The 16,236-nt window shown below is 37.4% G+C and overlaps 1 protein-coding gene across 2 annotated transcripts in view; it reads right to left on the reverse strand.

The window, feature by feature from the left end:
* LOC106955045 (rho GTPase-activating protein 42-like) overlaps positions 1-15,684 on the reverse strand; it is a 21,889-nt gene extending 6,205 nt beyond the window's left edge. The window contains exons 1-19 of one of the 2 annotated variants that reach the window (XM_015044999.1): positions 15,079-15,684; positions 12,178-12,273; positions 12,033-12,094; positions 7,217-7,288; positions 5,665-5,766; positions 5,454-5,564; positions 4,775-4,879; positions 3,478-3,607; positions 3,258-3,358; positions 2,595-2,704; positions 2,390-2,468; positions 2,245-2,284; positions 2,093-2,155; positions 1,926-2,000; positions 1,742-1,826; positions 1,593-1,651; positions 1,137-1,242; positions 775-934; positions 547-697 (exon numbers count right to left, since the gene is read on the reverse strand). In XM_015044999.1, the coding sequence (XP_014900485.1) occupies positions 547-697; positions 775-934; positions 1,137-1,242; positions 1,593-1,651; positions 1,742-1,826; positions 1,926-2,000; positions 2,093-2,155; positions 2,245-2,284; positions 2,390-2,468; positions 2,595-2,704; positions 3,258-3,358; positions 3,478-3,607; positions 4,775-4,879; positions 5,454-5,564; positions 5,665-5,766; positions 7,217-7,288; positions 12,033-12,094; positions 12,178-12,273; positions 15,079-15,232 (1,861 nt within the window). In that variant the 5' untranslated portion in view covers positions 15,233-15,684. The remainder of the gene's footprint in view (positions 1-546; positions 698-774; positions 935-1,136; positions 1,243-1,592; positions 1,652-1,741; positions 1,827-1,925; positions 2,001-2,092; positions 2,156-2,244; positions 2,285-2,389; positions 2,469-2,594; positions 2,705-3,257; positions 3,359-3,477; positions 3,608-4,774; positions 4,880-5,453; positions 5,565-5,664; positions 5,767-7,216; positions 7,289-12,032; positions 12,095-12,177; positions 12,274-15,078) is intronic. The other variant, XM_015044998.1, reaches the window with a different exon arrangement.
* Positions 15,685-16,236: the final 552 nt, after the last annotated feature.

The following is a 16,236-nucleotide window of genomic DNA, read 5'->3' on the forward strand; positions in this document are numbered from 1 at the left end:
AAAAAAAAAAAAAACTTTTTTTTTAAAAAATTTAACCCCAACCCCCCCAATTTTAATTTTTTAAAATTCAAAAAAAAAAAAAAAAAAAAAAAAAAAAAATCGATTAAGCACCTTTTGCCATCCAATCATTAACCGGCTAATCTAAAAAAAATCAGTTAATCTGCAAGTTATCAAGCATTCACTAAAAGAATGCTGTCATTGCATTTTAGGCAATAAAATGTCTATTTTCTTATGGGAACTGAATTATTTATATGTCACCTTAATTTATTCCTAGTATTGCATAAAAAAGTTTTTTAAGTGATTCAAAAAATCTTCAGAATGTGATCAGTTTTTAACAATCACTAACTAAAATAATCGACTGACTTGAGGTTCAGTCGATATTACAATTATAATCTGGACTTTTGAGAGTCACTCTGTAGAGTGAAGTAAATATGACTATATTTTAAAGAATGTATTTATGTCCAAAAAAACAGAGAGACTTACCTACCTGGAAGCCTAATATACCTGGTAAGATGTGTTATTTACAAGATAAATTAAAAGACTCACTGTCATTGTCTGCCAGGCAGAGAGCAGGAGTGTACAGACGGGCCTTTCTCTTTCCAGATGACAGACAGATGGCCTTGCTCCTCCGTGGAGTGGAGCGAGACGACGGCGCCTGAGGCAGCGGCACCGACAGGTCCGGAGCCTCACCGAAGATCTGACGCAAACACAAACAGTTGGCATCAATGTGAGTGGGCTCTGTGCTTACGTGTGTGTGGCAGCTTTTAAACTCACTTTGTCGTGGTTTTCAATGATGATCTCCACCACAATGTTCTGAAACTTGATGTTCATCATGGCGGCCACCGTCTCCTCCTGCGACCTCATCAACGTGGGGCCGAAGATCATCCCAAGGTTAGACACGGTCATCATGTTCTGATCGCTGTGAGAGGACACACTACACACCAAAACAGAAACAGAGGGGCTCAGCTATATGGCTATAAACACAGAGGAATCTGGCTAATACAAACAAACAAGCTACAATTTAAAAGACAAAACAGATTAAAATTTTACTTCGTAAATCATTCTTAAACACTGCTTTAAAACAGAAATGCTAGTGAAAGCTAAACAATAAGAGCACCATGAAATCGTTTACATACTTGTGAAGATGATTAGTTAAGATGTCCAACATCGTTTTGTTTTTTTCTGGGAGTTTGTATACAAGAGCATGAATTGCTCTCACTCTGTACGTCTGGTCATCATATTCTGTGAGAGAAGCAAAGAGCGATGATGGAGGAGCCTGGTGTGCTTTAACCTAACCCTAAATAAACTTTACAAAGTAACAAATTAAAAGTAGCAGCAACTTAAATAAAGTACCTTGCAAAAGTTGAGTATTCTTCAACTTGATCTAACTTCTCACATTAAAACCATCAACCCTTATCTATTTTATTGAGATTTTATGCAATCTGCCATTAGCATAGTTAGCATTAACCTTCTTGGTTGTTTCTCTGATTAATACTCTGCTTGTCCAGCCTGTCAATTTAGTCAGATGTTTATATCTTGGTAGGTTTTGCAAGACAAAATGTTTTCTGTTGTAGAATCGAAAAAATTCTTACTTGCAGCCCTGATGAATTCCTTATGCAGCCTGTAGGTCAGTAATGGTTCTGCCAAACACCTGAATGTAGTTTATAGAAATAATTCACAGTTTGTGGGGAAACGTACTTAAAAGACAAGCAAAAAATGCCATGCTGTTTGCCCAGATTACCTGAAATAATCTTTCAGGCCACTGGTTATAGTCTTGTTGTCCCAGATTTCTGCATCTAGCTGCACATCGGAGGGCGCAGAAGAAGCTGCAGGGATGTTAATATGTCAGAATGTTTCCATGGATATGTTATCTTATTTTTAATAAAATAAATTCTTTTTTCCCAGATATATAAATATCAACATACCAAACGCGCTCGCCATCAGTCGCTGCACTTTAGAGTTTACTCCACCTGTCCTGTAAAGTCCAAGCGTAGTAAGGCCTGCAGACAAGTTAATAAATAAAGGTCGACAGTAGATATAACAAACATACATGAGTATTGTTTCGGTTAAATGTTGTAAAGGCGAGAAATACCTCTTGTTTCAACCAGCTCAACGCACTTCTTAACAAAGTTGAAGCCTGCTTCGTTGAGAAACGCTATAAAATGAAAACTCAAAGTCAGACCAAACAATTCTTACATAATTCTCATCTTATGCACAATCTTCTAATCTGAACTTGACACTTACTCTCCTCTTTTTTGCTGAGCAGAGAAGGAAGCGTGTAAATCTGTACAAACACGGAACAAAACATGAGTAAAAGTTTCTTTCTAGTAGCCCCGGCAGAAATTTCTCCCCAGAGATGTATTCTTTATGGAGCTGGGTGTGTCCTTACAGGCTCCTTTCCATCCATCGCCTCCATCCACAGCCGCCTGTTGGCCTCTGACAGGGCTTGTAGAGTAATGACGCCATGTCTGTATGAAAACATAGTTACACCCAAGCTCAATTCAGCAACCACACCCCCAATTATTCGAAGATAAAAATAAACCAGGCATCATTCATGGGAAACACTAAGACTCTCGGTCAGGTTGTCCGCTCACCTCTCCACCACCTCGATGTCGAAGCAGAAGCGTTTGTCGATTGAATCCGTCTTCCTTCGAACGCACGAGCGTAGCCTGAACATCTCTGGGGCGCCAGTCACTACGCCGTTCTGTCGGAGAGAGCAGCAACACACACGCATGAGCAGGGTCCCAAAGTTTAGTGCTGACTGGAAGGAATTACTTTAGTGAGAAAAATGAAACGTGGAAAAACTGTCTGTATGGCTGCAGAAAACACTGTTGGTCAACCTAAATGTTTCTGCTGGTCTGCAGTTTAATTAAACATTTTACACAACGACAAAAACACGACAGACAAATTTGATGAAGGTAGTTTGAGTATTTATTCTCCTGTTCAAGTTCAAGAAAGGATTTTATCATAAAATCAATCCTTCTTAGAGGTGGATTTAAGGTTTTAATATGAGCAGCTGAGCTGAAGGGAATCATAAAGTTTTTATGAGATGCATTTATATGAAACTGTTGCACTGACAAAACTCCTTGGTGCGGTCACTGTTACTGAGTGAATTAGAGGAAAAAGTCTCCAAGTGACAAAGACACACAAACCTGTACACAAACTCCAAATGATTAAAGGTCGTACAAAAACAACTGAATATTTTCTTGATATTCCCCATACAAATAAATCAGTAAACATGGGAGCCACCGGCTCACCTGTCTGCTGGCTGGTCTGGTCTCTGTGTTGCTCATGGTGAACATCTTTGAGCTCCTCTCATAGGTGCAGTAATGCCTGGTCCACACACTCCCCAAAGGACCTGGATACACAACGTGTCACTGCTGTGCATAAACGTAACTCGTTCGAGTCTGATTTAGTAAGACAGACATTTTGATTCTCCTTAAGGAAAAGTAACTAGCATAATAAAGAGCAGCTCACGTTTTTCTTGTATGTACAGGAATCCCTCCATGGTGAAGCAGCTGGGGCCTTTGAAGTCGTCCTCAGCAGACCTGATCCTCTTCATCAGCCTCTCAACTTCAGCACGAGTGCTTTCAAAGTTGTTGCGAGCCTTTAAAAGAAGACGCGCATTAGGCTTAACACAACTTAAAACTGGTTTTATTTATGGTTACTGAGTTGTCTATTTGCGACTTATTCAGGAAAGTGAATTATTAGGTAACCTAGCTTTGTATGGAACATCATCATCGTTTGATCTTTTCTGGTGTAAATAAAAAAGAGCAATAAAGGGTAAAGGGGAAGTTTTAAACAGTAAAATGTTGAGCCTTTTAAGACCATCATAATCTAATTTTAAGACCTTGATGCATAGTAATGAAAAATTACTTACAAATTTAATATTCAGCTAAAGATAACTTTTAACATTTTCATTGGTGAGTCTATGGCTTTTACCATTAGGCTGCACAACTTGAACACCTTTTTAAAAAGCGTCCAGTGAGCTTCATAATGGTTACTAATTAAAAGTTTCGAGCAAGCTATTAATATTTCTTTTTTTAAAGCTGTATCTTGTTAAACATACACTCTCTGACAATGAAGGGTTTAGATATCCCAAGTAACTCAAGTAATAACTAATTACAACCAGGAACATTGATTTCTCAACTGGAATGACAAAACATGGAGCAAATGAAAAATGTTTTTAAACACTTTTCTAAACCCTTTCAAAATGTTGCTGAACATTTACCCCTAAAAATGCCAACCTTAAAAAAAAGCCAAAACTCACTGGACCATTGAAACCAACTCTGAACACCTGGAGCTAATTTTTTTTACCATTTTAAACAGCGAAACCAGTTAGACATTAAAATCCAAACCGTAGTTCAGATTACACTTGATAAAAATATGCAACACAAACACATCCTAAGACGCCAATTTATTCAGACTTAGGAAACTGAACCAACTGGATCAGGACTTTCTGGTTTATCCAGATAAAATTTTTTATACATGTAATGTGACAAGGAAAAGAAAACACTAAAGACCAACAGTGACTTTTTGTCTCATAAAAAACCCCAAACTTAACTAACTTAAATGTTAAGATAAATATAATTCGTTAGTAGAAAGTCTTGTTTAAATACAATATGCCAGAAATAGCAGTTGAGTGTGAAGTTTGCACTTTAACACAAAGTACTTCTACTCCCTTTCCAGCAGTTGAATTGTGAGTGTTTATTTACAAAGCAGTAATCTCAGGCATAGATTTAATCTTAAGGCTAGGGAAAAAACAAGCACTTACATTTTGCAGGTTAAACTGGAGCTGCTGCTTGTAGGGTTCAAACTCATTGGCCAGCTCATAACCCTCGTGGTAGAAGGTAAACAAGCCCTGCAGGAAGGCCAATAACTGGGAAGCACAGGGAGAGATCAACAGAAGACATGTTAGCTCGGGGCTTGGGAGTTTAAAACGTGACGAGGAAATTACAGAGAATTGACTCTCAGTCATCTGCTCAATAATCCAAACTGGCTCCAAAGAGAAAACCCCTCTGAGCTTTGCTTGTTGTTTACTTCGCTGCCATTGTTTATTTTACAACAAACAGCTCTTCCTCTGTGTCAGCTGGAAAAAACCTAATCACAGGAAGTCCTGCTACGGCAACAGGAAGCGTCCTTTGCTGATATTGATCGGTTAAAAAGTTTTACCGCTCGTCATGCAGTGTGTGTAAAGTGTGTTTTTGAGCTCACGGCTCACTTGTTATTCCAGTGAGTGTGTTTATATATGCACACTTGCTAATGGCTCGGCTTGATGCTGTATGTAGAAAACACATCACAGGAAAAGTCTAATCGCTCGAACTTCCCTGTGATGAAACAGCATGTACTGGGCTGCCTTCCATTTTGAAATTGTTCTTTTCAAATACCCGTCTCTAAATATAAAAAAGGGGTTGCACACAATATAACAATGGTACTAAAGAATATGATCTTACTGGCTCCACAAACTCAAACTTCTTCCTTTCCTGCACTTCTTGGATCTTGAAGACATACTGGAGAGCCGCATCGTAAAAAATTTGCCTGTCTTTGTCCATCTGTGAGTCAGCCTATAAGGAAAAACGTACACAACAAATACTGAGAATGTGATGTAACTTAACAGGTGTGGGAGAGACGTGTTGTAGCTTTGAGAGAATGTTGAGAATGTACCTCCTGCAGCTGGGTCTCCTTCTTCCTGGAGGACACACCGAGATACTTCTCCAGCACAGAGTAATACCTTTCTGTCTCCTTATCAAACTGTTTCTTTCCCTCCTGGGAAACACATTTCAAGAGACAGGATGTTAGCAGCAAAGATTTCTAAAACCACAGAGAAGGAATTGCATGCATACTTGTTTTGTACGAAGGCTTTAACGACAGAGCTGTTTATTACTGCTGTTGTTTCTGAATCACAAACAGGGACTACATCAGGAATATTTAAAAAAAAAAGCTTCAAGAAGATTTGTCTTTTTCAGGAAACCTGTGTCATTACATAGATTGAAAGGATCCAAATGCAGACATGCAGGAGGCAGGTCTAAACTTCAGCCCTTTAATCACATCAAGTCACAAGACCAGACAGCACGGAGTGACTTAAACAGGACAAATGGAAAGAAAACCACTTTAGCATTTGTGAGTTATACTGTAGAGGTTAGAGAGAAAAACAGGAAGCTGGAAATTAGGCATCTTAAATATAATGTAGCTAATGTAAAACATGAAGCTCTTCTACTGAATATTACATCCCCAAAACTAACAGTGACATGAAAGAGCAAAAAAAAGAAAGAAAGAAAGAAAAACACAGAAAGAACTGAAACTGTGAAGAGTCATGAAGCACCAACACATTTAAACTCATTTCAAAGTAGACAGAATGTTCAGAAGAAAATTGCTCCGATATGTCAGACATCAAGGTATATTACGTTTTCAAAAGCAGATTGGCTTCACATGAAATACAACCGTCTTTCGTTTTGTCATGGGAAAAGCAACTAGAGATTTACTCTGTAAGAGCTATTAACATCAAAATGCCATGAAAATACGCCTACTAAGTCAGCGAATTTGTCCAGAACAACCCAACTCTGCAACTAAGCTTCTGCAGAAGTAGGAGGATTTTTATTAAATAATAAGGCAGCAGCTCTGAGGAACTTAAAGCTCTGGTGAAGCACAGAGAGGCCGTTAATAATAAACAAAGAGATTCTGCCAGAAATAATTAAGAAACAGCTCTCTTCCAAACAGCTGCACTGCAGTATCCAACTACACCACATGTGCCACAGATATTCTTGCTCTGTAACGTCTAGCTGAAGATGTGCTGCTCACACATTAGTGTTACATTCTGCAAACTGAGAAGCTGCTCGAACCAATGCACAGAGGTGAGCTGAGGCTGAACTTTCAGGTTGCTTTTTTTTTTTTTTTACAACCAAACAAACTCAGTAAATCACACCGCGTCCTCTTATCAGTTACAGAAAAGAGAAAGTTAGATAAGTGTATAAATCAACTTGAACAGCTGCAGTTAGCAGACATCACATATTCATTGTGTTTATACAGTCTCTGTCTGTGACATGCTCCCAGTCTCTCCCAGTGTCCGTTCCCATGACCTTGCCACTGACTCTACACTGCAATCCATCGTTTATCTGAACTAACTGAATTTCTAATTGTTAATTAATCACTGGATAACTTCTCAGCACAATAAACAGTTTTTAGACTTGAACTTCACCAGCTAGAGAAGTGGATGTACCTTAACTGCTCCGATCTGCTCCTTTCGAAACCTCTCCAGTGGTGAGATCAACACGTCATCGGCATTCTGGATCTGAAAGAAGGAAAAAACAAAACAAAACAAAAAAAAAACAAAAAAACAGAAGTGAGTTCAGTTTGTTGTAACAGTAAATACCAAGAGCAGCAGCAAAAATGTCCCATGAGGACTGCAGCTGCAAGTTCACTGTTGAAGTTCAAATATGGTTTTATTAAAGAAGATCAACAAATCCTTGACACATTCTACAACGCAGTGATTGTTACTTTTGTGAAGCTTTTAATTCGGTGACATGCCCAGAAAAATCTTTCAACTAAGACATAATATGTTAATTGACGGTCAGCTTCACAAAAAGTATCACTGAGAAGATGGAGATTTATTCTACAGCAACAATTTATTTACATGGAGATCAAGATAACACAGGAATCGCATGTGTTATCTTGACACATGTCAAGATAACACATGCTATGTTGACAAACATATTTGACAAGGGTCAGAGGGTTCAGGCTGTTAAATGGGTTAAAAAGTATAAACTGCAAAATATACTGAATCACAATTGCATTTTATGAGCAAAATTGTACACAGACAACGATCTGGATGTACCATTTTGCAGATCTTTAAATTAAATTCTTCATGCATTGACTGCTAATAATATATTTAGCCAGCTTCATACAGTCTGATTGCCCCTCACATCTGCACCAGATGCAGATCTTAGCAACTGGTACACTAAAGTTCATGCAGAGTGGTGGATATAGTGGATGGAGGTTGCAATATGTGATAATTGCAAACTTATTCGAGCTCTTAGAGGCTCAAATAAGCTGGTAGATTTAGATTCCCATGGAATGCCACAGTGCATAGCTATTCTGGAGCATTTTCAGCCAGTTTCTATAGATGAACTGACTTTGGTTACTAAGCATCTGCGGCCTTCAAATTATCCATTGGACTGTCTTCCTACTCGTCTGATAAAAGACATTTTCTTATTTTTGGCAGCTATATTCTTAAGGTGATAAATACCTCATTGCAGTCAGGTTGTGTCCCATCTACTCTTAAACATGCTGTGGTCAACCCCCTTCTTAAAAAACTCAATCTAGACTCCAGTGACCTAGCAAATTTCAGGCCCATTTCTAAATTGCCTTTTTTATCTAAAATTCTTGAAAAATTAGTTTTTATTCAGCTTGAAATGTTTTTAAAAGATAACAATATAACTGAGAAGTTTCAGTCTGGGTTTAAAGTTGCTCATAGCACTGAATCTGCCTTGCTCCGAGTGTATAATGATCTCCTCTTAACAGTTGATTCAGGCAATGTTGCAGTTTTATTACTTTTAGATTTGAGCTCTGCATTTGACACTGTAGATCATCAGATTCTCTTACATAGATTAAAACACTGTGTTGGCCTGCAAGGCTCAGTATTCGAATGGTTTAAATCTTACTTAGAAAACAGAACCTTTTCTGTTCATCTTGACCAATCCTGTTCTGGGGCCAGACCATTAAAGTATGGTGTTCCCCAAGGGTCAATTTTAGGGCCCATTTTGTTTATCTTGGTAAGATCGTCCAAAAATTTAATATTTCCTTTCATTGCTTTGCAGATGACATCCAGATTTATTTGCCCCTTAGAATACAAAATGGTACAAATGATTATCTTCAGCTGTTGATAAACTGTTTAGCTGAAGTTAAATTATGGATGGAAAAAACTTTCTTCACCTCAATGAAAACAAAACTCAAGTTCTATTATTTGGTCAGAAACTTCAGACTACAAATTCAGATCAGAGTCTTGGTTCCTTGGCTCGGTCTTATCAGACCTCCTCCAGGAATCTTTGTTTCATTTTTGACAGCTCTTTAAAGCTAGATAAACAAGTTAGTTCTGTCGTTAAATTGAGTTTCTACCACCTTTTATACCTGTTTTAAAGTGCTATCTAAATAAATTTGACATAATAGTTTTGCAATCCTGTGTTTTTCTAATAAAATGTGGGCCTTCATCAAATAATTTCTTCCTGTCACTGTAAAATTAGAATCATGGAATACAAAACCTTAAGAGGTTGCAAATATCCCAAAGTCTCCTTGACGTATGTCGTCAATATTATTAAATTTGCATTTAGTGATTCAATGAGTCACTTTTAGATGTACTCATTAAGTACAGAGAGAGTGCCTTTTCTTCTTGTACCGATACCAGCGTCAGGTTCTTGTAAAAGCAACCCGATACTCTGAACCGACACCACTTTTGTGCCTGGTTTTTCTCCTGGGCTGGGTGCGAAAACACTCCATACAAGGTGGTAGTGATAATACATTAAGAAGTTATTTACTGACACTCCCAAAAAACAAAAACAAAAGCTGGAAGAGGGAAAAAAATGTCTGTATTTTGTGCATATTTCAAGACAAACATGGAGGATACTACAAAAGCAGACTGTCTGCTTGCTTAGATAAATTGTCAAGTGTTGAAAAATGCTCCTTTAATATGACTAATTTGGCAAAAAATTTGAAAACTAAACACAACATTGAATTCAAAGAGAACCAGCACAACCAACATTGCAGCAGAAACTCCAGAAACGTGAAAAATAGCAGAGCAAACATACGTGTAAAATCCTGCCATCACAGAGATGTGGCGCTAAAGTTTATTGAATGTGTTACAGTTTACATTTTAATTGAAATATTTGCTAGTTAGTTCAGGAAAACTTGTAAAAATTTAAATTTAACTTTCATTATTTTAAATTTATTTTAAAGGTATGCACCAGCGTATGTCACGCTGTATATTTGATTTGTTACTTAAGTCAGAGGGACTGTAGGCCTAAAAGATGAAGAGCCAATGTGTTCGAAATAAAATAAATGTGTTTTCAAAAGTTGTGTGATGTCTTAGTAACTTATTAACTTGGTACTTGGAATTGGCAAGTACCTAAACTGAAGTACTTGTACTTGTATTCGGTCTGGAAAAAACTGGTTGTAGGATTAAGTTCAACTATCTCTTAACTCTTTTCAGACACTCATTCACTTAGTCATCAGATAAGTAGTTTGTTTGTGTGTAATTGTGTGTGTTGCATTTACACTTAGGAGTTTGCAAGTACTACTTTTGTTTTATTTTGTTTTTTTTCTCTTAGTGGAATGTCTGAAATAAATTCATCAATTTAAAATTCAATTCACAACAAAGAGAAACTCGGCGCTGTGCCTTAACTTCAGTTTAATGTTGCACTGGTGCCCAAAGAAAAGGGCTGCTTTCTTTGTAATGTTGGATTTTTCAACACATCACAATAAGTGGAGGGAAACTGAAAACTGAGACCAGGAGGGATTGTCAAATCCAAATAAGAGAACTTTCAGGTTGAACAGGAAAAGTATTTTAGAGGAAACTATTTTCCAAAAGGAGCTTGAATAATGATATTATTCCAAGTTTAGATCAATCACCAGGGTTCCAGTTACAGTGAGTTTAAAAAAGCACAAAAAATCAAAACACACACAGAAAGAGCAAAAGAGAGAAGACAAACACACACACGCACGCACGCACACACACACACACACACACACACACACACGCACACACACACACAGAGAAACCTTTTATGGACTTTCCCAGGCAGTCAAACTGCACTCAGTCTCACAGGGGAATTGCCAGAATAGGTTCCACATGGTTCCTGTGCAACCAGACCATGCAGGCAGCCACAAAGGCAAACACACACACTCACACCAGGGCTTATATATAAGGCGGCCTACTATATGTCTCTGTTAGCGGTCTAAGCTTTGGCTTCACACAGAGTGTGCCAGAATTGAGTCAGTCCTCACAAAGGGCCTCCAAATGATGGAGGATCACTGAGTCCAAGACATTTCCACATTGCGGTGAACACACACTGCTGCTGGCACAAAGTTAACCCACAAATGTGTGAATCAAAGTTGTGGGAAAGCCAGAACAAGAGACAAATAAAAAAGGAGGTTAGTGAGAAGTTGCCTAAAAGGACTAAAATCTTCACATCGACGCACAATCTGCTCAATATTTACTTGTGTTTGTGTCTAAATTTAGACTGATGATCATAAGTAAAACTAGAAATAAAGGGAACACAAAACATATGACGAGACAAAGCTCGAGTCAAATAATACAGAAAGCCCCAGCAGAAAGCTGTTTGCTGAAACGGCGTGACAAGCATCACGTTTCTACATGCATGTGTAAATAAAAAGTGCCAGCATGATGCTGTTTCCAGATGATCTTTATCGCGTCTCAAAGCTGTTTGACTTACCGGATTTTAAATGAATAAACTGCAACAGCACAGAAAAAAAGAAAGACAAACATATCAATAATATGCTGCAAAAGAGGGGTTTTAGTATGAAATTTAATCTCATTTGAAACCAAGTGTAAACATACTCTCTATAAAAGACACTTAACCTCTGTTTCTCACTGAACTTTTCCTGTTTTAGATCAGTTTGAATCACCAAAACATTTCTATTTCCTAAATGGCAAAAAAAAAAAAATTCTTTTCAAGAACTCAGAAGTTAAAGAACAGACAGTTTGAATGAGGAGCCAGGAATCTAAATTGATGGGTTCAGTTAAAATATTGCTATATGTTGTTTCATAATTAGTGACTGTATGATGATTATAAGATGCAAAGCACTTTGAACTGCCTTGTTGCTGAAAAGTGCAATACACATAAATGACTTGACGTTTGTACCGCTGCAGAAATTCATTTTTAATAAATAATGTGTTTCATTAAGACAAAACCTGAGAAAGGAAGCGGCTGAAAATACCGGTTTTGTTTACGTCTGTAGATTAGTCTCCTTTTACTCTGCACATGTACAATATATATGAATAAAACAAAAGCGTAAACTCTCACCAGTCTTTTCCGCTCCTCTTCCATGGTGCTTAAAAGCTGAGAGAACTCCTTCAAGGACTGAGCTGCAGTACAAATCACAGACTTATAATCTCTGAAGTCGAGTCATGTCTTTCAGAGAAAACATAGACGGATTTATTTTTCTCACCTATATTGATCTCATCATCAGTTTCAGCATCACCAATGCATTCAAACTGGAACTCCTGCAGCGACTGAGAGAACCGCTGCACTGCCAGAGACAGACCTGAGGAAAATGGACAGGCGGGTATAATAGTCATGTTGCCAATATAATTTTAATAAAAGCTCACTGATGTCACTGGTCAAACCAATTACAACGATCCCTGTTTCTCTTAGGAAATAATCCTGATGTTTTGAAACAAGGATTTGGCATTTCATGTGATACCAAGTGTCAAAGTCTGATGTAAGCGAACTGCCACACCTGGTGATAACACATGTGTTTGTGTTAAATGCTCTTTCTGTGTGTCTCACTCTGTCACTACACTGCGCTGCTGTGAGATGCGATCCGAACCAAACCCCTGCAGGGATCTGAAGTCGGGTTTGGTTTTCAACATGTAAAAGGAACTGAATAACCCAAAGCTCTCCACCACCAGGAACAGAAAGAAAGTCCTATTCTTTACAGCCATAAGATGGAAACTAAATTGACTTGTTCTCGTCTGCTTGAGTTTAGCAACTCATCTTGTTTAAAAAATAAAATAAATAGCCCTAAAAACGCTAAACACGTGTCTCAAACAACAAACTGCACTCTGCTGGATCTAAATATGGTGTCTCAGGTGATTCTTAACAGAAAAGGACTTGTTCTCAAGAACAATGCAGCCATTTAGTTTGACCCCACTGATGCACGTAACCTGCACATAAAGGTGAAGAGTCTTCGTCAGTTTTTAAAATCAATGAGCCATCAGACAGATTTCCCTAAATATTCCTAACTTTCACACTGCAGTTCAGGGGTTTTTGTCTTTGCAGTGTGGCTTGAGATGACACTAGCTGTGTAAAAAGCAGGTGGTAATATTGTGGAAATGATAAAAGTGGCGATAAAAAATGTAAACTTCTTTGTGGCCTTTTTCAGATAACTGCATGGCTGGAACTGCGTGGCACAGCAACCTTGAAAAACATTTGACATAAGAGTCTTTAGGACACCAGTTACATAAAGTCGGGTGATTTTTAATCACCAAGCTGCACAGTTTGTTTGCATTTAATCATATTTTTAAATTAATTCATATTATTGATGCTCTCATGGAGCAAAACAGTGGAGAGAATTGTAAAAATGACAATTACAAGAGTACAGACAGTTTTTAAAGCTTGTAAACATCAGTAACTGCAAGTTTTTATAATGATAACGATAAACAGTAGGACAAATTCTAATAAAAAAGAACAGATTCATACTGAAAAAAATTAACTTTTAATTCAACCCAATCTCATTAATTACATTTCTACAACTGTAAAGCTCTTATTTAGACATTGATAATTAAACCCAAAGACTTAATTTTCAAACATTTGGACCCGATGGAAGAAAATGCTGCTGATATGTCAATTAATATTTTCAGATCAAATTATCTAATTTTTATTTTGCCAGAATAAAATAATTGTGCTAACACCAAAAGGAGTTCTGAATATGAGAATTAATGCTAGGGGAATACACCAACATGTTAGATGTAGCTGCTTCATCAGTAATGAGAAGAAAAATTAATAACCTTAATTATAAAAGATAAAGGATAAAAGCATAAAACTGCAGTCTGAGGATTTTTGATTATCAACTATTGCTAATAACATTTTTAAACATAATCATAGTCAGTAAAAATAAATGCTAATAAATAAAAGGTTGATAAATTAGCACAAGCCACCTAATCTGATGTAAATGTAGGCCTTTCTCGAAGAGGCTTTGGGATTCTTAGACGCTGTGCTGTTTAGTTTTTATGGTAATTCAGCCTTTCTCTGTTAACCTGTAACCATAATGGGACTGAAATGCTGCACTGCATCACTACATCTTAAGTGAAGAAAGAATCTCGACCCTCCAGTTGTTAACTCATTACAACCTAAGGGTTTGCTTTGCAGTGTCTATGAAAACTTGTACCGATTTCTCAAGCTTTGAAGAAATAGTAAGATAATTCTAACAGAAAAAGAGGAAGCTACATTTTCCAATTTTTAAAACAGTGTCTTGCTGTGTGAAAGTATTCACACCCTGTAAACTATTTTTTTTTCAGATCACATTCACAAGCTTCAGTTTATTTTCTTTAATGTGATACACCAGCAGACAGTGGCACACATATGTAAAACCACATGCATGTAAATCAATTTGTTTTCTTTCTGTCTGTCATTGTACGCTTTTTCCTAAATGTCTTATTAAGGGAGTAACTATTGTTAAAGTCATGTGCACAAATGTTTCGAGGACTAAAATCACAAATCACATTTGGTGATTTTTGGAGAATAGGTATTTGACAACAGGAACTGTCAGGTTGTTAAAAAGGGAATCATGATTTTTACATCAGACCTAAGTTTCAGGTTATGCCATAACATACTAACAGTAAATAAAAATCCTGAAAATCTCTTGGGGCTTTTTTTCTTCTTTTCTGTCTTTTTCTTTTCTTTTTAACAGCCCAAGATAATTAGTGGTCCCCATTTTGCCACCCTTTACAAAACTTTCTGGAAACGTCCCTGGTACCAGATGACTTTCTTTCCATTAATGCATGTAGTTAAAATCCATCAACCACTAAATCATCTCTAATGTGCAATCAATAACAATATGTATTTTTAAACAGCAGGTTATCCATAGTAAATGTACAGTAAAATTCCGTTTAAAGTTAAGTAATGGTACTTTTACCATACAGACATTATATAATAGGAATTACATAGTAACTACCCGCACCAATGTAAGGTAAATAACGATATATAGAAAAATCTGTCCTCTGAGAGTTTAAGTATGTAAAGTAAATGGGATTGAACTGGTGGCCTCGGGCTTTTCTCTGCTATCACACCGTGCGCCGAATCAGGTTAAATAATCTTACAAAACATTAATCAGTCGTTGTTTACTTACTTCTGAGGGCGGATATGAGCATGTTTCCATCTTTTATCAAGTCTTTTATAAACCTGTTGGTTCTCTCCAGCTCAATTTCATGGCACTGCAGCCGCTCTCTGAACTCCGGACTATCCAGTAAAGAATCACTGAACTCCAACGTCGGGAGACCCATCGATAACTCAGCACAGGCGGCTAATAATTAAAGAACTGCAACAAGACGACTCAGTAATCTGAACCGTAGGGGGAAAAGCCTTTCACATAACGAGCTGTTTTATTATGCACGAAAATTCTTGGTCTAATGTTTCTTCCAGCTCCTTCTTTTCATGCCTTTCTCCCTTTTTCCCCCCTCGCAAGAACTTCCGGACACTGATACACAGCAGAGCCTGTGACACAGAGGGTTTGGCTAGCTTTCACAGCGAGCCTTGCCGAGCTGTTTCTTCTACTTTGTAAACGCACTGCTCAGAAATATACTTTCGTTATGAATTAATAAGTTATAAAAATGAAACAGAAATGACTAAGAGTCGGGGAAACAAAAAAAAATGCTTTTCTTAGGACGCATAAAAACTCCAGACGACCACTTGGAAGCTAACTTTTTTCTTTTCTTTTCTTTTTTCACTTACGGCTCCAATGGAAGGGTTGTTACTATGGGAACGGGAGACTCCTGCTGGCGTGGACAGAAATCAGGAGAAAAGTTTGCCAAGAAAAACTGAGTAGTCTTGTCTGTAGTCTGTAGGCAGAGATTCTCTGAAGCCTCCTGTGCCTTCTTGTTTGTTCTGGGATCTTGAACAATTTTTTTTAAAAAGCATATTAATATAATCCACTTTAGTTATTTTTGAAAAGATAAGGATAATATTAAGTAGCTAGACAATTCAATGTTTTTTATTTTAGAATTAAGTTATAGTTATTAGAGTTTCTTAAAAGAAGATACAAGTTTAAGTGAGATGAGATCATGAGAGATCATTAATTTGGCAGTGTTTTTGTGGTTTTCCCAGGGAAAAGGCCATCTGATGAATGGATTGAGCTATTTAAAGTGAAAGAAACACTGCTGTAGGATTTTTGCCAGGAGAATGCAGAGCGGCACACAGGATTACTGAACTCTGGCCAGATATCCTGTGGTAACCTCCAAACAGACTCAGAATCACATTTGGTTGTTTCATTATGTGTAATGAAACACTG

The sequence above is a fragment of the Poecilia latipinna genome, unplaced genomic scaffold (genome assembly GCF_001443285.1).
Source record: "Poecilia latipinna isolate Pla-1442-1.1 unplaced genomic scaffold, P_latipinna-1.0 Scaffold700, whole genome shotgun sequence".
NCBI classification, from domain to species: Eukaryota; Metazoa; Chordata; class Actinopteri; order Cyprinodontiformes; family Poeciliidae; genus Poecilia; species Poecilia latipinna.